Source organism: Ambystoma mexicanum, chromosome 13 (assembly GCF_040938575.1).
Source record: "Ambystoma mexicanum isolate Mex_15411 chromosome 13, UKY_AmexF1_1, whole genome shotgun sequence".
Taxonomy (NCBI): Eukaryota; Metazoa; Chordata; class Amphibia; order Caudata; family Ambystomatidae; genus Ambystoma; species Ambystoma mexicanum.
Window position 1 is genome coordinate 131,017,920 of NC_090938.1, and position 26,711 is coordinate 131,044,630.

General features: G+C 44.2%; 1 protein-coding gene across 3 annotated transcripts in view; it reads left to right on the forward strand.

Annotated features, from left to right (window-relative positions):
• SLC26A8 (solute carrier family 26 member 8) overlaps positions 1-26,711 on the forward strand; it is a 3,396,452-nt gene that overhangs the window by 3,073,536 nt on the left and 296,205 nt on the right. For 2 of the 3 annotated variants that reach the window (XM_069633436.1, XM_069633435.1), the window contains exons 16-17: positions 23,947-24,039; positions 24,126-24,269. The exons of the other annotated variant lie outside the window; for it this stretch is intronic. In XM_069633436.1, the coding sequence (XP_069489537.1) occupies positions 23,947-24,039; positions 24,126-24,269 (237 nt within the window). The remainder of the gene's footprint in view (positions 1-23,946; positions 24,040-24,125; positions 24,270-26,711) is intronic. 3 annotated transcript variants of the gene reach the window in all.

Sequence of the window (26,711 nt, forward strand, 5' to 3'; positions counted from 1 at the left end):
GCGCTGGGGGCTGCTCGGGAGCTTGAAGCTTCGCCCCTGACTCTGCTGGGCGAAAGATTGCGGGGGGAGCGCTATTTTCCAGGATTTTTAAAGGGGGACCAGCATGGAGCTCTTAGAAAGCCAGCTGCCATCTTGGATGGCACACTAGCGCCCTCTGTCTCTCAGACATCATAATGCAAAAACAAAAACTAAATTTAAAACCATATACTTGAAAAGGAGGACATATGTCTGGCTCCTGTGGTGTCAGCCTACTGTGGGCACTAACCTATTTTTCAAAACAGTCGGACTTGCGCTTCTTTGTCTTTGCATTTATAATTTCTTGTATGCAGTGCAGAGCCACTTTTTATTCTTGGCACTGTGATTTCTTATATGCAGTGGGAGTCTACTTCTTGTTCCCTACAACAGTCAATAAGTTGTATATGTCTTACTTTTTCATACTCACATGTTATTTTTGCAATCTGTCTGCATTATACTCCCCTGTTCTGTACAGGGTTGTTGTTAGGGATAATTCTCATTTATGGCTAATTTACCTCACCTAGTGAGTCCCCCAGCAACTTTGCCACTCTTACCTGTTTTTTGCCATGTGTATTTCGATGTTTTTGTGATTGTGGACTCTGAAGTACACCACTTCAGTAGCCCTCTTCTTTTTGAGTGTCACACAGCTCCTTCAGTGCCGTGGCACAGGGATGTATTTGAGGCTTCCCCCGACTCCATTTCCGAGGCTGACTACAGTCCCCCAGAAAAGGGTAAGGTTACCATTAACTTTACGTCAATCTACTACGGTTCCAGTACACCCCATCTTCCATGGAGTACTGGAAAGGGTTAATTCGTATCCCTTTTTATCTGTACCTCCTAGAGCATTGTTTCGCTCTTTTAACATTTAGACTTGGCTGGTGGCAGTGGTATCTACCCTAACTTTTCTACCACGATTATATTAGATAAACGTGGTATTGTTCTTGGCTATTATATTAGCCTCAAACATAAACCCACTGGACCAAATTGTCTTTCTTTTGGGTCCGGTTGGGTTTATTCACCATTTCTTTTTGTCACAGTCCTTCTTGTATTTTACTTTGCGCGGCAAACTAGGTTCGTCTTCTTTGTTCACCGTCTTTTGGCAGGCTTCTGCTCAGAAGCCCTCCACCAGGCGCCTGGATGTCTAGGTGGGCTGAATGTGAGGGAGAAGTGTAGTCTCCCCCTGCACAGGGTATCCTAGGAAACCCAAGTTGCACTTTGCCATGATTGGCTGAGGTGGTTGTCCAGGCTGGACAACCCCCCTGCTGGGTGATTGACAGCCATGCTGTGTGAATGGGGGTTTTGCACATAAAAGGCAGGTCTCTTGGGCTAGAAGTCAGAGAGTCGCCACTGTAACTACAAGGAACCGAAGAGAAGCGGAGAGAACGACGCCTCCCGCAACTACCCCGTCCCGGTGAAGCCCTGCAGCAGTCCTGAGCTATCTACCCTTCGACGACTAAGAGAAGATCCAGTCCAGAGTCGTCTTCCCTTGAACCTGGTGGGGATAACCAGCTCATCTTCTTCAGCCAGAGGTCGCCTTTGTTGTCGAAATCGCTGCACGCTGCTGTAGTGGTCCGGATAGCCACCTGAAGAGCCTCTCCTGTTTTTAAGGAGTGCACCTTTTATTCTTTGTCGCTGCTGCCGGCTTCATCCCTGTGTGGGGCAGACCCTCCTTCAGACGTCCTCCTTCACAACGAAGCTCCATGAATCGTGGGTCTGCGGGAAACCATCAGGAACAACTGCCAGGGCACCAGCTGCACCATTGGAAGAAAGTACTGTGTCCTGCTTGGGGAAACTGGGTGAACCCCTTTTCTTCATCTTCAAGGCTTGCCCTTGTCTTCCCTCCTTATAACTTTTGCTTCTGAACATTGATAATATCGAAGTACTTTTGGCTATGTTGAATCGTGAACTGTCTGACTGTGTGACCTTTGGCAACAGACCCCTGGTGCCACTTGACCCTGGCTCCGGCCCTTTGACTTTTGAACTCCTGTCTCTGAGTGTTTCTCGATTCTGTCTGCCTAACCAAAATATTGCCTGTGATTTTTGCCTCCAACTCCCTCTCGGTATCTCAGGTGCTAAGTGTGTTTTGCCTCGGTAGCATTTCATGTATTCGCGGTAACGTGTTTTGTTCATAACACTGGTTCATTCAAACACATGTACTTGCCTTGAGACATACTGTACAAAGTGAATTGGTTAGTTGTAATTGTAGTATATTTGACGTGTGGTTTTTGTTTAAGTTTAATAGAAGTGTTGTGTTTATAACATATGGTTTAAAAATAAATGTACTTATATTTTTCTACCTGAAACCTTGAGTCATTGTTTGCTTGAGTCACAGTAATTGTGGTCCCTTTGTGTAATCTCTGCTACTGCTCATATACTCTTGAGATAAGCCTGGCTGCTCCGCCACTGCTACCATTCTGACATAGTAGTGCAGGCTTGTACCAAAGGTAAAACTTGTATTGCCACCTGTAGTCTTAATTGTGTGTAGTGTCCCTAAGGGCACTGCACAGGATTCTGCCTAACAGTTGTATTCAAGCTTTGCTTTCTTTGTTTAGCCTTGTGCTGGTGGCTGGACTGTTTTCCTGCCTTGTACCGATAGGTATGCTGAGACAATATTTTCAAAGAGCAAATTTTAAATGTATAAGTTTTTTACAAGGAGAGGCAAATCTTTGTCGTTCTGATTAGTGCTCGTTATTGTATAGCTGTTTATCTCCATTTGATTTCTGGCTACAAATTAGTATCGTTTTTATTGCACATTTCGTCTAGGTGTCCATGCGGGCAAATGCCTCTGCATGCATTGTATCTTTTAGTTTTCATCTGAACATCTATGTGGACAGTGTCCCCAAATATCTTGGATCTGACAAATACTATTAAATTTGTTTTTTATCTGCAGCAAATATACACTTTGTACAGCTCTAGTTCTTTCCTTGAGTGCTGGAGGTGTTTGCAGCATGGATATATGTATCGGGCATCTGTTTAGAGTCTTTCTCTTACAGCTGATTCTTTAGATACACTTGCAAAGTTTTAGCAGCAGTGAAAACACAGCCCCTGGTTGCTTTTCCAAAGATACTTTTGACAGGAGCTGTCATTCAAATGAGGCCCGGTTCCTCTTGAGAGACAATGAATGATCCTGGGCATTGCAGGGCCTTTTTAATCACACTTGTTCATGGGAAATGATGAATTTAGCGCCAAACAGCACTTTGAAGATTGAAAAAGTGACATTTTAAAGAGGCATTTTTGGGTTTTTCAGCAAAATAATGCTGCCTCTTTCCTTTCACTCCATGTTAAATGTTGCAGAGCACACTAGCACATTCCTGCAGTGAGTACTTTGTTCCACCCCATCTGAAATGTGTGTTGGCAGGGCGGTGCAGCCATTTTCTGGTTGTTACAAAATGCAGTTTCAAGATCTTGGTACGCACAGGGGTCAGCACAGCCATTTTGTGCTGTTTCTTGCACCAATGCAGTAAAGTGATGTAGCATAGCACAGCTTAGTGGGTCAAAATATCCCACATTATCATCATGTGATACCATCAGTTCGGACACGTGACACACATTGTTGTATTGCCTGCTATTGTGAAGTTATTTGTATTAGAATGAGTCGCCATCTTAAAGCAATCAGCATAAATGGATAATGGCTCTAAAATGGAATCTATTGCTGACACAATAGGTCTCCTTGGTAGTGAAGTGGTGTTTTTATTAATCTTGGGCAGAATATAAAATGCCAGTATTGCGGGATTGGAATTCATGAGAGAGTTTCTCATCTAGGTCAGTCCACTCTTCTGTCGAAGTATGATCCATCAAACTTTTAATTTCCTCAGCGGAGTTGGCTGCTGAGTTGTCGCAGTCTGAAACAGTCCAGTGACCCTGGTCCATTGTTTGGAAGCTACTGGTAGTCTGTCTACCATTTTCACACAGAAAGGAGGAGGCTGCCTAAAAACCCCTTGGCACCGTGGAGCGGCCGCAGAGTTGGCTGCTGAGTTGTCGCAGTCTGCAGCAGTCCAGAGACCCTGGTCCATTGTTTGGAAGCTACTGGTAGTCTCTCTACCATTTTCACACAGAAAGGAGGAGGCTGCTTTAAATCCCCTTGGCGCCACGGAGCGGCCTCAGAGTTGGCTGCTGAGTTGTCGCAGTCTGCAGCAGTCCAGAGACCCTGGTCCATTGTTTGGAAGCTACTGGTAGTCTACCTTTTTCACACAGAAAGGAGGAGGCTGCTTAAAAACCCCTTGGGGCTGTGGAGCGGCCGCAGAGTTGACTGCAAAGTTGTCGCAGTCTGCAGCAGTCCAGAGACCCTGGTCCATTGTTTGAAAGCTATTGGTAGTCTACCATTTTCACACAGAAAGGAGGAGACTACTTAAAAACCCCTTGCCGCTGCGGATCTGCCACGGAGTTGGCTACTGAGTTGTCGCAGTCTGCAGCAGTCCATAGCAGCTACGGCACTAAAGAAAAATCAGGAAGAAGGACGTTGTCTGCGCAACCAGCGTATTCGAAGTGAGGACAGTGGCCTCGTGCACAGAAGCCCTCTAAAATCTCCCTCAAATGCAAGGAAAACGGTGCTTCACCCTCCTGGAACGAGCGACAAAACTGAAATCTACGAAGGAGGTAAGAAAGCCTTAAACTCCTTGGAACTTTCACAACAAAGCGTGCCCCCGGACACAACCAATCGAACAATGTCCACTGTAAACCCTGCCCGCCCGATTTCCCCCCCTACATCATCACTCATTAAATAACAAAGACACGCCTAGCTTACCTGAAGTTGCAGGGGCGACGGTCAAGTGTGTGGGTTTGAATGTCGTGATGGCGGGTGAGTCTGAGCAGCTTGGGTGCCGAAGTGTGGTTGGTGCAGAGGGGCCAGTCAACGGCAAAGATAGAGGTCACGAGAGTGGCTTGTTCGGAGAGAGGCCGACTCTGCCTCCTAACCTGACCAGTAACCCTTCTGACAACGCTGCAGCGCTAAAGAACACAGCCCAAGGTTCTATGAAAGACAGAAAAATTAAACACTCCGCAGAGCGAAAGCACATCTGATCAGTCTCTCCCAACACTTAACTTCGTAACCCATGAAATTCATGGAAAGTTACAAGAAATAAACGAGCCCACACAAGATCTGAACTCGTGGACTGAGGTTACCAATGGGAATCATTATCGGGGAGACGTGCTAAAATACAAAGAAAATAACGCAAACTTCCCCAACCCATTTTACGAAACAAGGCAACCCCTACTAACAGTTGAAATACAAATTCATGCAAATCCGACGAGAGAAAACTTGCGAAGTCCAGTGGCCACAGAATCTATCTCTGAGTTATCACGTGAAGAAAATGCAATAGGAGATTGGCACACTCCAAGTACGAACTGCAGCCTGGAACTAAACGACTCCATGGACGACTCCCATACTCCGATGAACTCTACAGATGTAGAAAGTAAACTGGAAAGGGAGCGGATAACACAAGTCGGGAGAAAAAGTACACAGCCAACAGAAAAAAAGAATGTAAAACCAGTCTTAAAACATGGACAATTCAAATGGAAATTAAAGCAATCCCAAAAAGATGTCCCACAGAAACAAACTTTTAAAGATGTGAAAACGATAGACAAAGTGAGGACATATAGGAAGATAATAGCCCAAATAAATGGCTTTTCCTCAGTGGGATCTCTACCATATTTCTTCCAAAAAAATGCTAATACGGTAAAGACGACCATGGGTGAACTTTCAGATGCTGAACTACTGGAAGGTGCACAGGTGCAAACGAACGAAGAAAGACCGGCTAACCAGGGTTTTACCTGGTCGGGTATGCACTTGGCAGTGGAAAAGGGCACAGACCCTTTAAAGTCCCTAACTGAGGAAAATTTTGCAGATGCAGTCTTTCCCCCAACGAAGATGTTTGGAAAACAATGGAAGACGCAAGAGACCACGCAACCGGATACTCCCCGAGAATCAGAACAAATAAGGAGGTTCTCAACCTTAATCAGACCAATAATGAACAAACTATTCCTGACGAAGGGAAGGACCCTTTTAGCGTGAACATTGTCAAGCTTGAAGTGCAAAAGGACACAATAATCGCTAGCAAACAGGAATCTATAAGCGTAAATGCTCTTTTTCTTGTGGAGTAAATAAAGGTACCACTCAACCAAATTTGGAACCAGGACACGTAGAACTACAGGCCAAGCCGATAAAGGATATCCCAATCAGTAAATCACCAACAAGACGGGGGAGAGAACAGAATACAACGGTCCAAATAAGTTCTAACAACAGTAGAACCCCTTCACCTCAAATAGAGCAAAGTCTGAAGACTGCATCGTCCAGAAGAAAATCAATAACGGCAACCCTTCCATTGGACAAAGCAACTCCGACAAAAAAAACATATTTCTTTACAATTATTTCTGCAGTGATGATTGCTCTGGCCTGATTTACTAAATGATATGAGGCCATCAACAAAACTCTGAAAGATCATAAAACGTTGACAGCTATGATGCATACAAAGCTGATATATGTGGTGGGTTATATTACAGCTTTAGAAATATCGAAAGGAGCTGCGCAACGCTCAGGTATAGAAAGAGAAACATCAAATGCGACAGAATCCGAATTTTTGGGGAATAAAACTAAAGAAGCAAAAAAAGAAAACAAAACATCGTCAGCCAGTACTCACAATTTCGGTGTCTGACACAGGCCAGAGATCAATCACGACTAACACCTCATATTTAGACGCCACTGACAAGTTAATCGAAGCACCTAAGCCAGATCCTAAGACCATTAAGAACACTCGGTCAGCAGCGCCTCAGGAAATTTCATTGGAAAATAAATGTGGAAAGAGTGTGGCAAATTTACCAGACTTAACGACCAATTCTAAAAATGGATGTATATTCTTTAAACCAAACAAACAGAAGGACTTAGCATGTCGTCACGTCCAACAACCTAAATACGATAAAATTCTTAATTTAACTAACGACACCCCTCTGTTCTCCAAAAAAATATGTCTAAAAGATCCAGTTATAAGAAGTGTTGTGATCACAAGTGTCATTACCCCTTCAAAAAAGCAAAGAGAGTAAAGAAATAAAACAGCCGCCCATTCCTGCACCAAGAAAAACTCTTCCGGAAGTTCAATCAAAAGCGGGGATTAGACCTCTTTCTGATCAGGATTCTGAAAGGAAAAAGTCACCTGCGATAACTATAGAAGAATCAGACGAGTGTTTGGATCTGATGGACCTATCACAATATCCAGTAGAAGAGTCTGAGTCAGAGCTGACAGCTATAAACCTGGTTAGGAATTCACCAACAACAAACACTCAGAAAGTAGCTATAAAACCTCCTGAGAAAACCAATAATTCAGAAATCTTTATGACTTTAGCAGACAGATGTGAAAAATGTGTAGAAAAAAGATTCCGTTTTGATGGAAAAAGACCCGGAAACCATTAGGCGAATCAAATAATGAAGCAGACCGGGAAATGAGAAACCAGAATTCAGGTAGAACACATAGCAGGTCTCATTGTGCAACAAGCCCTGTGAGTAAGAGAAATGAAAACTCATCGAGGAAAGCGTCAAGATTAAGGCAAAAACAAAGAGAGAAAATATCGCCCCAGAAGGAACGACAGAGATCATCGGACAGAGACCAGAGAAAGAAGGAAAGGGATGAGTCGCAAACAGGGCTGCGCCACTCCTATCGAGAAAAAATTAAAAGCTCCAGAAATGTCTAACTGGAACAAATTGGAGCAAAAGAAGAAGGCACAGTCCTAAATAGGAAAAATGTAATGACTCTGCTCTAATGCATGCCAAATTTGTGACAGATTTGCACTGATGATATAAAAATTTTGAATTTGGATCCAGTGGAAGAATGGATAGAGTATACCTCCACATTCCATCTCTTGAGGTGAGGATGATGTTTTCAAAAGCGATACAGAGCTTTCAAATGTTAGGCTTTGATCTAACTGAATACACCAGCGAGTAGACAGCCTTAAAGCACTCTGATCAATCTGTACGTTGACACCACATAAAGATAGATCAATCCCGGATCCTAATTTACCAACAAGGAATGATGATCGAGGAAGAGAAAAAAGTAAAGAGTATAAAAACAGCAAGGGATACACTTGGACTTGTGCACACGAGAAATTCAAAGAGTCAATAAATGATCAAGCAGAAAAGCAGGAGGGTCATCTCCAGCTGCCTCATGAGGACTACCAGTGGAATCAGCCGAATGGAGTAACCAAGATCTTCAAAGATCCTTTGAATACAGGGTGTGAGCCCAAAGTTCTGCTTCCAAAATGAACAGTGACTTTTAACATAGATAAAACTTTAACTGGCGCTTTAGACGAAAACAGCTCCTTCGATAAAACTTCACCAAATTGAGATTCAGCGAAATGGGCATGGGTCCCTGAAGCCTTAGCGATCTCAACGCGCAGATGGCCACTCATTAAAACCAACTTCAAACAGGGGCTATATCAGGTGGAGCAGTGGTTGAAGTGTACGTAAAGAAGTAGTGGAACTATATTCCCCGCTGGCCTGCCACCAGCTCCCCACAGACCCCATTGCCACAAGCCCTCCCACACACAATATACCCCCAAACACTTGCACCTGCTGTGCACTGAAAGTGAAGGTTTCAACTTCTTCCTACACTTTCATTTTAAAACAAAAACATTCCGGAACGGTTTCTTTTAAAAATAAAAGTATAGGAGCTGTACAAGGTAATTAAAAAAAGTATAGGACCACCGCTCCCGCTTACTTCGACCACTGAGGTGGAGAAAAATCATCCCCCGGACCATCGCCAAATAACACTGGGCTCATGGAACACAAGAGGTTTCAGTCATCTTCTGTCACCCAGTGATGTAAACTTAGGCGATTTTGACATTTTATGTCTACAAGAGACTTGGTTAACCGAAAACCCATACATGGACGGCTATGAGACCTATATTTCACCAGCCTTGAAGGGTCCTCGTGGCCGACCATCATCAGGCTTGCGGACCATGATTCGATCAGGCAGTGAATTTCACTATGTACAGACTTTGGCTTCAAGCCTATTTTTCCAAGTATTACATCTAAACTGGAGATATGAACAACCCTCAGAATCTGAGGGTCTCTGGGACGACATCATCATAATTAATACATACTGGAATCCCCTTGAAATGAGTGATGCAAAATGTATGGAACTGGCAGAACACATACTGGACGAAATATATACAGATTTGCAACCCAATTATATAGTGTTATGTGGTGACCTAAACATGACCTATCTGAAAATCTGGAAAATTAACACATGCAAAACTATGTCAGCAACTTTACAGAGAGGTATAATGTGGTCATCTCTAATGATCCTCGAGAGTTACATAACCTTCCTTCGATATGGAAGACTAATGTGGAACTGATACCAACTTGGGAGAGGGATGGTAATTCAGCTGTAATAGATCATATATTTGTGTAGAGAGAATTCCTTGCACACATTACAGCTTTTACAATATTACGGACTGACCTTAGTGACCACAATTTACTGATGGTAAAGTGAGAAACGAGATGCGATACAGAAGCAAAGATGAAAGCAGCAATAGAAGAATGTGGTGGTGGAACGCGTCTAAGATTAACAGAAACTGCAGTTAAAAATTTAACATCTGCATACATCTCAACTGCCTCTAATAACGATGACTTGGACATGCATAACATCAATTACGAACCACTGTTAACCATCTACTGAGCAAAAGGTAAAAAACGGAATAACGCTTAAGGAAATATCAATAGACATTTATATGACAAGAACGTGGTCTTGGAAAGAAGAAAATTAAGAGCAGCGCAACGACACACAGTAAAAACCTAAAAACACGGAAGCAATAAATAAAAGCTGAAATAGCAATGAAAACATACAAAAGTTGGTTGAGAGCCTACCAAACAACACTATATCAGTCAGATGCAGAGAGAATGCTAAGAGTGATATGTGGTAGAAAAGCAAGAGAATTCGGGTCACTCATCAAAACAACAACGAGTGAGACGGACAACTTACTACAAAATAATGTTGGAGAAGAAGTTTGGATGAACCACTTCTCAGCTCTCTTTCAGAAACCCCTCTCATCTGCCCACAAACGTCTGAAATACCCAAATACAACTTGGGAGGCCCACTGTGATAAGGATCCAACATTGGAGGAAAACGTAAACCTTAACATCCAACCTGCTCAGAAATGCCGGAAATCCTTCAACATAACATGGGATGTCCCTTGTGACAAGAAACTGATATTGGAGACAATCATGAAACTTAACACCTCAAGGGCCCCGTGCCTAGACGGCCTAACTAATACAGATTTGAAAGAGTTTCCAACAGAATGGGCTACCTTTATTTCTGAGGTTATAAAAAGAACTATTGAAACAAGGTCCATACCATCATCTTGTAGAACAGCTACAGTGATGCAAATATTTAAAAGCGGACCCAGAGATAATGCAGGAAACTATTGTATGATCGCATTACTGGATGTCATTGGAAAGATCTTTGGCTCGCTGATTCTGGAAGGTTTTCAAGCCTGGGCTAAAGCAGAAAGGGTGGCAGACCCTTTTCAATCGGGCTTTGCCAAGAACGCAGGTACTTCAGTGAATATTCTCCTCTTAAGTGCGTTGAAGGGGGGAATAAAGGATGGTAGCCCTAGGATTCACGTGGCGTTTGTTGACCTGGTCCAGGCGTTTGACCAGGTCAACCGTGAAAGTGTCTGGGAGAAGCTTATTGCAAAGAGCTCCTCTAGGGAGATTCTTGACCCAATACAATCTCTGCACAAAAAACTTCAATGAAAGTGCGGTTGAACCAAGCGGGAACCTTGTCCAGAACAATCCCGACTGAGCGAGGGGTGAAACAGGGTTGCTCCCTTGCTCCCACCCTCTTCAACTCATATCTATGGGATTTCCAGGATTCAGAAGCCGATGTAAGATCGTTCCCACCTACATTAGGTGGGGTCAAAATCTCCCGTTTACTCTTCGCGGATGATCTAATTTTATTGGATCAAACCGCAATAGGTCTAGAGCGCCAGATGGATAACCTGATTAATAAAAAGAAGACCAAAATTATGACATTTGAAAAACCTTCAAGAAAAAACTAAAAATTAGTGCTCTTTGGAAGATGCTAAGATTCAACATGTGAAAGAATTCAAATACTTAAGGGTCACATTGAGCAACAGCCTAAGAGAAACAAACATGCAAGACCCTCTTCGAGAAAACCAAGAAACTATCAGTTCAAGCCATGGCAATAGACAAAAAAATGTTGCCGCTTCACAATGGTACCGCTAATTCTACAAAGCAAAGGTCGTGCCTTCCTTAACCTATAGGGCTGATGCAGTGTCAAAGATCCCTGATGATAGCTGGTCAAAACTGGAGGGCTACTTTTGGCATTAAGTACTGAACCTTCCAAAGTGGACACCATTGGCACTGATACAGCGAGAACTGTGTACTCTATCACTTCAGGCTACAGTGGATAGAAGTAGTGCAATGTTATACAGGAAAGTAATTCTAACAGATCACACAAAAATCTTCGATATAATTAACATCGAAATGCAAGGAGGCAAGAACAAACTACTTACAGAATGGGTCCAGAAAAATCGAGCCAAACTGGAAGAGATTGACTCCACGGAAGAGGAATTAAAGTGCAACCCAACCAAGGTGAAAAGGAAGCTGGAAGAGTGGGATTGGATACAAACATTAGATAATGCTTCTGAATATAAATTGGCAGCCCACCTCACAGTATCAACAAAACGACTGCATGCCATTTGGGCATATTGGGGAAAATTCCCCAATAAAATCTTAACAGTGACCTTTATGAGGGTGCGGCTAAATCTGCTACCGAGTAACGAAATTTGGGCCATGAGAGGAATCTCGCCCTCCAACGCATGCCATTTTTGCACAAATCCAAACCAAGTGGAAACACTAGACATTTGCTTTTATCGTTCAAGGGACTGTCAAAGGAAAGAAATGTTTAGATGGGATACCTGTTTCAAGATTTGGTAATATACAAAGAGGAAACTTGGTGGAAATGGCTGATTGAAGGGGAAAACACCAGTCATGTGATAGCAATGGCGCAATTTTTGCAAAAAAATTGACTTTAAAAAATAAGAGGCAAATGGATTGAGAAAAGATGCTGGATCCCATGTACTGACATCAAAAACTCTGAGATCTGAGATGGTATCAATATGTAAAGACAAATATCTAAGGACAAATATCTATATCTCTCTATGCAAAGTTTTTTCCTCCTACCTCTTATTTAGCGCCCTTTAACCTGGACCGCTCTTGGTCGTCCTCTGTTTTCTTTTGTTTCTTTCTTTTGTCTCCAAAGGATTAGAGGATAAGATCTTGTAAAAATAGTTTTCAATTAAATCAAGTAAATAAAAAAGTGGCTCCGCACTGCATATAAGAAATTATAAATGCAAAGATAAAAAAGCTCAAGTCTGACTGTTTTGAAAAAAAGGTTAGTGCCCACAGTAGCCTGAGTAGGCTGACACCACAGGAGCCAGACGGTTTCGGACAAAATGTCAGAATAAAAATTACCGACCCCATCAAAAGTCCTAAAACATACACCACGAAAAGTTCTAACTACCAAAAGTTTGAACGTTTCGTGGTATGTGTTTAGGTGTTTCGGTGGGGTCGGTATGGGGCTAGGGGGAGTGTCCCCCGCAACACCCCGCTCACTACAGTGAGCCGGGGTTGCGGGGGACACCCACCCAGCCCCCCGGCAGAAGAAAAAAAACAAAAAACAAAAAGCCGGGGGCTGCGGGGGTGTCCCCTGCAACACCCCGCTCACTATACTATACAGTATAGTGAGCGGCAACTCACCCATGCAAACAAACAAAAGAAAAAGCCGGGGGCTGCAGGGCTGTCCCTCGCAACACCCCTCTTACTATACTATACAGTATAGCGAGCGGGGATTGCGGGGGACATCCCTGCAGCTGCTCAAAAAAAAGAAAAGGACCCTGTCGCCCCGCTTCTCGATCACGGAAGTGAAAGGGAACCGGCGCTGCAGGGACACAGCGCAAAGGAACCAAATGTAAGTAGGGTGGTGGGGGTATGTTGGGGGTGTGTTGTGGATGTGTTGTGGGTGTGGGCGGGGGTTTATGTATGTATGGTTTTCTATTGGATGTTCGCATGGGAAATATACGAACATTTGTAGTGCGTACATTTTCCATGCAAACAATTCTGTCGCTGACCTTTCCATAACGGAAATATCGCACAGATCCGAGCCAGACACATGGCCTCCTTTTAGTATATGGTTTTAAATTTAGTTTTTGTTTTTGTATTATAGTGTCTGAGAGACAATGATACCCAAGGGGTTCCTGTGATTCTTTTGCAAACATTACAAGAAATATGTCTGTTCAGAAGATGCCCATAACATCAAAAAAAGACGCTGCGGATAGTGTCTAATGTATTTTTTGAAGGCAGAAACATATGTAGACATCCTTATAGGTTTTGCAACAGAAAATTGGAGACCAGAATAATGGTCTCTTTGTGACAAAGCTTTTTGTGACTGTAATAGAATAGAATTTAATATCATATCTTTTTTTTGAGACTATCAGAAAGCAAAATGATAGCGTGCAAAAGAACTGTGTCACATACTAATTCCACTTTTGGTAAAATATGTGTACCATATCTTTACAAAGTTGCTGAAGAATTGTCATGTACACATGTGTCTTGGAAGGAAGATAAATAAGTAATCTTAATTGATTTTATATCATTGCATAAGAATATGAATACAGTTTGTTTTATTTGACATTTTTGGAGATAACATGTGACATTTATCAACTGTTTCAGTGATAATAAAAAGGTTGTGCACTGACCTAAACATTCGGATTTAGAGCGGGGTAATCATTCTCTCTTTTTTCCTATTGTTCCATATGTACCCTTACCAATGAGAGATCGATCCCCCTTAAACAAAAAATAGGGAAGAACCCACACAGTATTACTCCAATTCTGTTTGGCAATGACTGTGAGGAATTTGACCATATGCACGGTGGGTGTACGCTCACCTGGGATTTTTTTTGAAATTGTATATGAAATGGAATAATGGTAGATCAACCTCCGGAAAATATGTGGGGCTAATCTGCACAACCTCAGTGAGCTCCATTTATGAGAGAGACCCTTTAATCCACATAAGACAGGAAGATGGGTGGGACTTAGTTCTACATGTTTTCACCACTTTACCTCTTCTGTTGCAAAGCACTTTGGTTAAGTAAGGTCCCAGCTCGAAAACCCGCAGGAGCAGATGGCGAGCCCTGCAGACCCCGCAGTCCAGCCCACCCAACAATCACTGAGTCACGACTGCCGAGGTGACCAGCCAGGGGGTAAAGGAGAAGTGGACAAAATTACAAAGGAACAGCCCCTGCATGCAGCCCCCAGACTGCTGAACCTCACGCCCCCCAGTAACCTGCAAATGAGCACACCTCTGGCTACTCAACATCTCAGAATCCTCAACACCCTAGTATTCAACCCCCCACCTTTACTTAATTACCTAAATTTCTCTGCCGAAAGCTTGGAGGAACCTTTTTAAAGTTGTGTGTGCCTTTGTTTTCTCTCACTTCTGAAGTCTTACAAATGAACAATTGTGACTGAACAATTCCTTTAAAAAAAATGTACAGTCTTTCTTGATGCACCTCAACTACTTCTGTTTCTACTTTGAGTTGGTTTCTAATAAATTCATTTCGAGTGGATTGTGTCCTCCAACGTATTCCTCATCGTAGATGTATTCCATCCAGTTTTGCTGCTCTTCGGAAATTCTTTCGGCAGAGGGCGCCGTGCGTCGATGACGTCGAGTCGATAGTCCCTCGAGGGCCTCCGTCAAGGGTGATGTCATTGGGTGTATAAGTAGCACGCGCGGCGCACGTTGGCCTCAGTTCCGTTTTTCCGCAGTACGTTGCTTCGGACATTCGGCAAGCCTCGAGTTCTGTCAGGAAATATAATATTACGAGAAGAAGTAATGTCCTCGTCATCGACGCCGACCACGACCCCGATATCGGGTTTTAAGAAATGCAAGTCGTGCGGCTCAAAAATGTCGATCACGGACCCGCACTGCGAGTGTTTGTGGTGTCTCCGGGAAGGCCACGACATGGAGGCCTGTTCGAAGTGTCAGGCGATGACGGGAAAGGCCTTGCGAGAAAGGAGAGGAAAGCTACAGGTAGGTCGGAAGGATTGGAAAGCCTCTAGCGTTGAATCGAGACCCCATGGGGAAAAATCTCCTTGACGCGAAAGGCATAAATCCAGATCTCGAAGCGATTCTCATCGCTCGTCTTCTTCGTTGAAAAAGTCGAAGAAACGACACCATAGATCTCCCTCCACCTCGTCGTCAGACGAGTCTCCGAAAATGAAATGCCCCACAAAACATTCGTCTTCCGAAGAGTGGGAAGGATTTAGGGTCAAAATGATGGAGGTGTTTGAGAAAGCGAAGCCTCGGTCCGCGCCTTCTTCGGAAGCCGGCCGGGAGCGTCATCGCTCTGACACTCGCGCGCCCTCAAGCCCGGGTGATCGTAAAAGGAAGGATAGAGAACCTTCCAGGATGCCTAGTGAAAAACGCTCGAGTCGAGTCGACCGCTCGAGGTCACCGACCCCGTCCGAGACCTTCCACACCTCGAAGGGCAAACTGTCGAAGGCCGCCTCGACGCCATCGAAGCAGACCCTGTCAACGACCACGATGTCATCGACACCGTCGACGCCTTTATCGACGTCAACGCTGAAACCTTCGGCGCCAAAGGCTCCAACCAAGCCAGGGCAGCTAGAAAAGGAGAAGGAGAAAACTGCAAGACATGTATCTTCTTCAAAATCTAGTATTACACCTCATCCTCCTCCTCCTCTCCCAGAGAAGGCTTTCAAGCCTCTCCCTAGGAAGGAGTTTTTCAAATCCTTGACCTCAATTTTTGAGGATCAGGAGAGATCCGAAGAGGAAGATGTACCTTTTGGGTTGGAATATGGCACCCAAAATGTCCCAGAATGCCTAATATCGGAAGAAAGCAGGATGAAGGATTTGGTGGAGTCCTTACATAATGCAAGTGGCATTGATACCTCTCCTGAGAATGATTTTGTTAGACCAGATCCAGGAGAGCATGCCAGTCCATCTTATCAACAATTAATGACAAAGGTGGTAGACTACTTGTGATGGGCTAAACCAACAGCCCAATTCGTCGAGGACGATTTGACAGACATATTGGATCATGGTCCCACTGAAGACCCAGTTTTACCTTTTCATGTAGCCTTACAAAACAGGGTGGCCAAGTATTGGGAAACTCCGGATTCTATTCCTCCGGTGAATAAATCCCTAGCATCAAAATACCGCCCAGCCACTAGCGACCCCGGCTATCTGTCAAAACATACAACTCCTGAGAGTTTGGTCATACAGGCAGCGACAGCTTCCAACAAACTTGCGTACCCGTCTATCCCTCCAGACAGAGACGATAAGCGTGTGGATGGTTGGGCACGGAAGGTATTTTCAGCCGGGAGCATGGCATTAAAATCTGCCAACTCCACATGTGCCTTGGCAAAATTTTCGTACACTCTGTGGGAGTGCATCGCAATGGCGGCGGAGCACATACCGGAAGGGGAAGAAAGGGAAGGTTTCCTAGCCATCGTTAGAGATGGAAAGGAGGCCATGCAGGAATCCCTTTAATCTGGATTGGACACTGCGGATAGTGTAAGCAGGTCCATGGGCACTAGCACGGTAATGCGCAGGTTTGCATGGTTACGGAAGTCGGGTTTTGCACCGGACGTACAGAACCGCCTTTTGACGGGTCTCACCTTTTTGGCAACAAGGCTGACGAAAGCCTTGAGAGGTTGCAGACCTCAAAAGCAGCGGCCAAATCTTTAGGAGCTGCTATTAGGCAACCTCAGCCTTTTCGTGCGCAAGGACAATCATGGAGGGGACGATCCTATCGTTATTATACCTCATACGGGAAGACGAGAGGAATGGCCAGTCAAAGGGGCCAAAGAAAAGCCACTCGTGGTGGACAAGGAAAACATGCTAAGCCAGCTCCAGCTGCAGCCTCTTTGCCATCAGCGGCTGCAACATCCGCCACAAAATCACTTTGAGGACTTGCACCACAAAACACCTGTAGGAGGCAGGCTGTCGCAGCATCTGCAAGAATGGCGAGCCATTACTTCAGATGTTTGGGCTCTAGAAATAATAGCCCAAGGCTATTTCCTTCCTTTTCTAAAGCAACCTCAAAGCAATCCACAAGGGAGACACCTGTTGAAGTTTTCAAATCCGCACCTACAGCAGGAAGTTCTAACCCTGCTGGAGAAAGGTGCTATAGAACCAGTACCAGCAGCGGAGAGGAAAAGGGTTGGTACTGCCCGTATTTTGTGATCCCCAAAAAGGACGGAGGACTGAGACCCATCTTGAACTTAAGAAGCTTGAACAAGTTCCTTAGGAAGGACAAGTTCAAGATGGTTACTCTTTCTCAGATCCTTCAGGCCCTTCAACTCCAGGACTGGTTGGTGTCATTGGACCTCCAGGATGCTTATTTTCATGTGCCGATTCATCTCAAGCACAGAAAATACCTGAAGTTCGTTGTTGGCGACTCACACTATCAGTTTTGAGTCCTGCCATTCGGGTTGACCTCTGCCCGAGGGTCTTCACCAAGTTAATTGTAGTGGTGGCAGCGCACCTCAGGAGAGGGGGGATTCATATCTACCCCTACCTGGACGACTGGCTGATCAGAGCGCGCTCTGCCGAGCAAGCTTTGGATCATCTGAAAGTCACCTACCACTTCCTCCACAAACTGGGCTTCTCCCTCAACTTAAATAAGTCTCAAATGACACCTTCCCAACAGCTTCAATACATAGGAGCTGTATTAGACACATCCTTGGGAAAGAGCTTGCCTCCCAAGACGATGGCTCAAGACATTCTTCAGATGGTTTCAAAATTCCAAAATGCCCAAAATGTCCAGGCTTATGACTTTCTATGGTTGCTCGGCCTCATGGCATCCTGCATTTTTCTGATTCCAGAGGCACGCTTGAGGATGAGATCCCTTCAATGGGCCCTAAAGACTCGGTGGTCCCAGTTCTCGGGTCAAATCACGGATATTCTTCAGATTCCGAACAAGGTCAAACAAGTCCTTCTATGGTGGACCTGTGCAGAGAACATCTTAAAGGGAGAACCCTTTTGGCAACCATGGCCGGAGGTCACAGTAGTGACGGACGCCTCACTCCTGGGGTGGGGAGCACATGCCAACAATTTGACAATAAACGGTTGCTGTTGTCCATCGGAGTCGAAACTACATATCAACCTTTTGGAGCTGAGGGCAATCAGACTAGCGCTGAAGGCCTTCCTGCCATCTGTCAGGGGAAAGAATGTACTGATAATGACGGACAACACAGTGGCCATGCACTACCTAAACAAATGAGGAGGTGTGGGGTCACTACCCCTGTGCAGAGAGGCAATGCAGCTCTGGTATTGGGCGATTCAAGAGGGAATCTCTTTAACGCCAATTCATCTAGCCGGGGAGGAGAATATGATGGCAGATGCTCTGAGCAGGCAGAGCACGGTGTCCCACGAATGGGAATTGGCTCAGGAAGTCATTCAAGAGATCTTCACCCTTTGGGGAACCCCTCAGGTAGACCTATTCGCAACCAGTACCAACCGAAAATGCGAAAGGTATTGCTCAAGGGAATTTCCCCCGAGAGGAGCACTGTGGGACGCGTTCGTGGTGGAGTGGAATTTACCACTATTGTACGCATTCCCTCCGATTCCCGTCATTCCTCAGGTCATCAGGCGGCTGAGATGCTTCGGGAACCGCATGATCCTAATTGCCCGGGATTGGGCCAGGAGAACGTGGTATCCGGACCTTCTAGATATGTCCATCAGTCCTCCAGTACGTCTTCCTCAGAGAGAGAACCTTCTCTCTCAAATGGAAGGTCAGGTTCTCCACCCAGAGGTCAGAACACTCAACCTTCATGCTTGGTATCTGAAAGGCTGAGATACAGGGATTGGAACCTTCCAGATGATGTTATAGAGGTGTTGCTTTCGGCAAAAAGGCCAGCAACAAAGTCTCTATACCGTTGCCGTTGGAAAATGTTTTGCAACTGGTGCAGGGAAAAGAATGTCGATCCTTTTCTATGTTCTTTTCCGGAAGTACTATCTTTCCTTCTGACCCTAGCACATAGAGGTCTGAATATCGGAACAATAAAAGGTTACCTTGCGGCGCTTTCCACCTTCAATCGCTCATCAGAAGAATGCTCCTACTTCAAAATTCCTTTGATAACACAATTCATAAAAGGTCTCACTAATGTGTTTCCTCCTCACCCATTTCAAGTACCGATTTGGGATCTAAATTTGGTATTAAAATTCTTAATGTGTGCTCCTTTTGAGCCTATGCACACGTGTCCATTAAGATTATTAACATGGAAAACAGCATTTTTAGTTGCTCTACATCAGCAAGAAGAGTGAGCGAATTGCAGGCACTATCTTCTGGACCACCCTATACTGTGTTCCATAAGGACAGGGTTGTGTTGAGGATTAAACCATCATTTTTACCGAAGGTAATATCTGATTTTCATTTAAATCAGAAAATTGTTTTACCCTCATTCTATCCTCCACCTCATCGTTCTAAGGAGGAAGAAAGAATACACAGACTGGACCCAAAAAGAGCTTTAAGCTTTTACATCTCTAGGCTTTCTAGACTTAGAGTGGACAACCAGTTGTTTATAGGCTACACTGGAAGAAAGCTGGGTCTATCAGTAACAAAGCAAACAATTTCACGCTGGATCGTGCTTTGCATTTCAGAATGCTACAGACTAGCACAAAAAGACCCACCTGAAGGGTTAAGAGCTCATTCCACCAGAGGCATTGCCTCTTCCACAGCCCTTCAAAGAGGTGTCCCTATAAGGTCCATTTGCGAAGCAGCAACTTGGTCTTCGCTTCACACCTTCTCAAAATTCTATAACCTGGATGCTTCCCAGTCTAGGGAGCTAACTTTTGGAAAAGCAGTGCTTTACTCTGCCATCTAAGGGCAGTTTAAAAAAATAAATAAAAAATCTGACCCCTCCTCCAGAGGAACTATGCAAAATACTGCTTTGGGAGCCTATCTAAGATGAAGAATACGTTGGAGGACACAATCCACTCGAAGAACAAGTTACTTCTTACCTGGTAACGTTCTTTGGTTTGGATGTTCCTCCAACGTATTCCTCATCACCCTCCCAACCTACCCCTCTGTAGACTTTTTCCGGGTTATTGCCATCTCAAATCTCTCAAGGCTGATATCTGTCTGCCGACACAAACTACACAGTACAAGATCACAGATACAAAAGAGGGGAAAAACAGAACTGAGGCCAACGGGCGCCGCGCGTGCTACTTATACACCCGATGACGTCACCCTCGACGGAGGCCCTCGAGGGACTATCGACTCGACGACATTGACGCACGGCGCCCTCAGCCAAAAAAAATTCTGAAGAGCAGCAAAGCTGGATGGAATACATCTAAGATGAGGAATACGTTGGAGGAACATCCAATCAAAAGAATGTTACCAGGTAAGAAGTAACTTGTTCTTTTCACTGCTGTGGCTGTCAGACTTATTTTCTTAATCAACTGAACTCTTCTGTGCTAAGGTTTCTGCTGGTTACTTATTTGCCCAGCCAAATGAAGACTGCATACACACACGTTTTATAGTTTGAAGATGCCTTCTGATTACACTCTTTTTTAATTTCCTCACTGTATGCTGGAAACTCTACACTTCTGTTTTTAACAGCTTCCTTATGGAGATTTGGCTTAACTTCAGTAACTACTTAGTTAAATGCATGGGTGAGCTTGTGCACCTATCTTTGCTCCACCGGTCTCGCCGCCACACACACCGAAGGTAACATCAATGAAACGCTCAAGCACAAGAAGAATTTCTCTCAGCTCCCGCGCACAATGCTGGTGACATCCCTCTCAACAAGGTGCCCATGAGCAACGAATGTTCTGAGCAACTGCCTCTTCAGAACCCTCTACGTTGCCTCAAAGACGACGCTCCTCACACAGCAGATCGTAGCTCTCCACGCAGCCTTAATAAAACGCAAGCAAAATTGTCTTCTTTTTCTCTTATGTGACGTTTGCGCACGTATAAAGGTTCTTATATCAAAAATACTTGCAACTGATTTCTGAAGCTGCATTGCAATCGTAACTTCTTTTACTGAATACATGTGCTAGTCTTTTTCAGTAGCTGCGCTCTATATGCCATCCTCTTTTAACTCTTGCCAATTACTTATAACGCTAAACAGAAACTATATACAGTTTACTTTCCTAACGCTTGCTTTCATAGAATACTTGTTGTAGTTCTTTAGTTAATCTACTGCACTTATGTGGAATATTCTGCTTCTTCTTTGGTGACTGACGGTCTCCCTCTGAAACTTCTGTCTCCTTCCTAAAAATATCTTCTTTACATTTTTCTTTGGGTTTTATTCAGGAGCTCTGGATACTGTGACCTATTTGAGCTTGACTAGAATGAAAGGCAGTTTAAAATATTTTCAGGGATTCCAAACTACCTCACAGTGATCTCTGAGCCAATCATTGCTATTCAGCATGTCCACCATCTTTAATTGGGACTATTCCTGAATCCTGCAAATGTACTGTTATGCAAAATAAAAGTATTCTAGACCCACGCAAACCTCACTAGGCAAAAGATTTAGAAACTAACACCTCTTCCATAACCTGATCCTCCTTCTAGAGGAAATACTAAATGGGAATCCGACAGGTTATGACCTCATGTATACAGGAGATTGTTGGTGGAGACCCAGGATTGGGTCATTAAGGTAGGCTTAGACTACACAAATTCGTGTGGTCCATTTGGCTTTAAAAGAGGGTTGAGCCCCTCTTTTGGGCAGATCTTCTGAAGACTTTGCAAGGAGTAGCAAGAAGAACTCATCATTGGACACATGCTGAAGGTACAGACCTTACCTCTTCTGCCAGTGAAAGAAGGCCAGGACCTCCAAGACGGAAGCAAGATCCCTCCCCTAAATATCTCCCAGGGAACAGAGGGAGATACCGAATCCAGAGGACCCTGCAGCAGCTCTAGAACCGGTACCCAGCCAGAACACAGTGTGCCCTGCTTCTGCGGCAAGCTTCCTAGGTGGGAAGTGCCAGAGAGTCTCTGAACCAAACCAAGGACAAGGCAGCTGCCTGCATCACTCTTCTCAGCTTTGGCCCCTCCGCCTTAAAGTATGGCATGAGCCCAGTGAAGAAGTTAGGAAAGGTGCATTGACAAGCATCTACCATCGTCCGCCTTAAAGGAAATTTTTTTGAGGCAGTCGAGCCCCTCGAACTGCAACCGACTGCACTGATGACTGTTGTTACGCCGTAGTCACTAAAGCCACCCGAGCCATCTCGACCAGTGCTTCAGAACCGCCAACTAGCACTCAGGCGATTCCTGACCTGAGCGACCGTGTAGGCCAGCCCGCAGCTGTCCATCCATCTTTGCTTGCTGAACTGCCTGCCACCTGATACCCACAGCTGTCTCCCGTCTTGAACTCTGTCGCAGAAACTGCAAAGATTCCTGAAACCGTTTCGACCTCGTCAAGCATCAAGAACTCCTACAGGACAAGGTACACTGTGGTTCTGTCCCCCTGGTCCTTCCCCAAAGGCCCTAGTGACTTTTTTTTCGATCCATTGCTCCCTTTGTGTGTAAACCAAGCATCCTTGATCCATTGCAATAAATTACTTTACTGACTACCCTCCTATCAGTATCCAAAGTGCATCCCTTTTCCTTCTTTGAAACTGCCTGTCCTCTGCATTCATTTACAGGGTGGGTTGTATTTTGAAGTGTGCAACAACTATCTGTTGTGATAATAATAAAGTCGATATTTTTATACAACTTTGACTGGACAGTCCCTTTTATCATTGGGTAACAATTGTATTTTCACTGTGTTGCAACTAACCAACGAACCACAACCTTTCGGAGATAAGCCTGCTGTTCCAAACCACGTTGCCAAAATTAGGTAAGGAGGTTTATAATTTGCTTGTGTTTCCAATCTGTTCGGATCCCTTCTGGTGCTAGAGGTGTGGGGCTAATAGATTGTTTAGAAACCGATTTTCATCCCTGGACCACTGGTGCCCCGGAAGTTGATTCGTCACAATGACACCAAGCCAGTCAGAAGAATCTCCAGATTTTGGGTGCCTTTCAGTAAGTGCCTCAGCAGAATTCCTCCACCCAAGAATCTTGACAACTCTACAATGAGACAAAATATAATGTAGTATTTATTCTTCTCTAGAATTCTGGAACTTAAAAATGGTTTTCGGATGCAGAATGTGGAATTCATCCACTGATTGGCTAGGGAAAGAGAGACCACAAAAAAGTGGATGTGCTAATGTTTTAATCCACGGACATAAGAGCAGATAGCACACGTATAAGAAATCACTTGGTTAGTCTATAGCATGTTGGGCCTCATCACAAATTCAGCAATACAATTACCGCTGTGGGTTCGAGAGAAACCACTGCTGTATCACAAGTTGCCGGGAGTGCGCACACACGGTTGGTGGTAACGGTAATTCCGTCCAGCGGAATTACCGTCATAAATGGGCTTCGGGCAGTAATTCTCCCTAGATTCGGTTGAATTACCATTAACACCAGCATATTTGACGATAATTCTTCCAATGGAATTATAGCCTGCAGAATTAGCACCAACTCCTTATTTGGCAGCGTGGAAAAAGCTGTGGTAATTCCGTTATCGCCACTTTTACTGTATACCAGCTAACTTGTAATGCGCCCCATTATTCTCTGCATACTGTAGTTACTTTATTCTAGGGCTTTGCTTATCATTTGTGCTGAGTTTGTAGTACAGGACTATATCCCATGAGATAGTATCACAGAGCTGGTGTTTTCTCTGCTAACTGGGCTCACAGAGTATCTATCTGCTTGGTTCACCCAGGAAATACATAGCCTTCGATTTGTAGGTTGGGCTTTTAGAGTATGGCATTGTGTCCCATTTGCTTACTCGCTTTTCATATCTAATCCAAGGTCTCCAGTTCATGTTCTCTTTTATTTTAGACGTTGGAGGTAACAGGCGTCAAGATTTATCAGTGTTGTTCTTCCATTTATTTTGCAAACATGCTGTCATTTAAGAAACAACTGATAAAAAAGGTAGGTGCACTAGATGATTTTAGTATTTAGCAAAGTTTGATGCCCTTTGGATTACTGTGCTCATAATACAGGTGTGTTGTTTCCAGGCTGGATTGGATCCTGACGCTTCAGAAGCATCTCGACTGCGAGCATCATTAAAACGTAATGTATCAAGAGGCAACGATGCAGAAACAAAGTGTGCTCTAATGGATTACTGCACACTTTGTATCCAGTCCCAGATTTACCATACGGTAAGTGTTATGTCTTAAAACAATAGCCATTTTGGTTGGTTCATAAAGGCTGAGGCATTTCTCCTTCACTGCAAGCATCACACAAATATAGAAGCACATCTCACACTTATCAGCCTGAAAGCGAAATGTTTCACAGATGGTAGCCTGTGGAGAGATATGTTTCCTGTGCAACTATGGGAAATAAAAGGTTCGAAAATGGCATATTAATGGAGAGATACCTCTTCTCAATAGCAATCTTCGAGAGGTTGACAGGTCTCATATAGTTCAGCCACCTGAAGGGAAGATACATGTCGTATGCATAAAATAGAGGTAAATATGCAATCGTGTGAAGACGATTCGGAAAATGGTAACTATACTTATATTGGTGCAAGTGAGTGAAGTGTGCTCTCATTTCAGCATATACAGGTCACAGCAAATTTATAGAAGTGGTGCTGGTGTAAACAGTGCATCACTAGGCAGTAGAGAACAACTGAGGAGAGATCACCCTTTCTTGAATTGAGTTGAACCTATTAGCCAAGAAACGTACCCTCTTCTTAAACCATGTGGTGTTTTTAAGGTTGCAGCACAGCTTATCCCACCATGTGGGCATAGTTCCAGGAGTGTGCTGGGGTTGGTGAGGATTAGCCAATCAGGACACACACACACCTGCCCATGAACGAGTATGAGGAGCAGGTGGAAATGCATGAGAGCAAGCGACCAGGAAGAGAGCAACACAGTAAACGACTGAAAGTTGTAAGCTGTTTGGCAGTGCCCTTGGTACTTTTTGAACATTCCCTGATGGCTTCACTGTATGTATCACAGAATTACATTTGACAAACCATAATCATACAGCTTGGCAGTGGCACACCTGATGTGTGCCCTGTCATAAAGCTGAGATGGATCAACCACAGACAGACTAGAAATTGAGTTAAACGTAAAGGTTTATTGCGGGGCATTTACAACATTGGGCTACAAGAAAGGTCCTGCCACCACAGCCACATTATCTAGGGGTGTTTTTCAAACACTATCAACAGAACGGCCTATTTTGGGCATAAAATAACACCAAATCAGGATGACTTCTCATTAAAATAAAGCAACAGTTCTCTAAGAGTCATAAATGTTAATCCAGATTCCCTTACTGGGAGGTGTTGTCATCTCTCACTGTGGAGAATGTAACAATAGGTTACCTTCTCTTTGAAATTTCAAACAATAACGTCTTTCTGCTCAGCAAAGTGTTTGGGTTCCACAAAAGTCTCAGAGTTCAACAAAAAGGTCTCTGGATTTCTTAATCCACAATCCAAGGTGCGCCTTTGCAGGAATTATTCTCCCTTCTCTATCACACACAGTGCTGGTGGGGTTTAAGTGACCCCCATTACTTTCTTGGCTCCTCTATCGATACAGCTTGTCTGTTTCTTCTTCTTGACCACTGGTCATCTCCCTCATCTGGGCTCAAGGCTGGTGTGCATCTTGTCACATAGGGACAGCCGGACCAACAAGGACACAGAGACCACATGGTTTCTTTGGGCCCGATTTATGAGGGTTTATATACGCTGTGGGTGAATTGAAAGACAACTGGCAATTTACAATACAAAGGAAAAGTAATAGCAATCAGGATAGTCTTTTTGCGTGTCTCTCCCACCGGGTGCAGGTACCAGGTAACGCAAGTCACCGGTGTCAAAGTTTCTCTGGTGTCGAGGTTCATGGGTAGACAAACACCCTTCTGTGGTTGGGGGCAGCAAGCTCTAGAGATGGGTCCCTTAGGCAAGGTGACCAAACCATAGACCTCTTTACCTTTTCCTCCCCCAACTATCAATACTTTCCTAACACCGTGCTAATTCTTCTTACCACAATCTGGGCATGCCAGCCGGAACCTGCCTTTTCTGGCTGGATAGGCTTGGTCTTCCTCGGTATCTTTTTCACTCTTGGATCTTCTATGCCTCTTCCCCATCCTCATTATCACTTACCTATGGTGTTAGAACTGCTTTTGTATCACTCCTGAGCTCTGATATTCTCTGCTCTTCTTTGACTGAGGTTTCTACTCCTTCGTCCTCCTAATTCTTGGTGTCAGATCTTACCACCGCTTTCACTGCGACCATCCTCTTCTGCTTACTCGTTCTAACGGTTATATGCAATTTCATAGCTGGGGAAAAACATCGAGGGGTACTCAATATTTTTTTAACCCACTAAACACACTTCCCAACATATTTTAGGACTGCTGCAATTATATAAACAAACTCCAATCCTAGAATATTTGGGGAAAGTGTTGGATAGTGGGTTAAAACAAAATATTGAGTGCCCCTTGATGTATGTTTTTTTCAGCAATAAAATCACTGGATACCGTTTTAACACTCTGTTTCCTACCACTGGCTCTTTCCTCTCTGTGCCTGATGTTATAACCTAGGTTTTCTCCACCACCTTCACTCTCTGCTCCTAATGTTACAAACTCCTTCCTCACCACTCCTG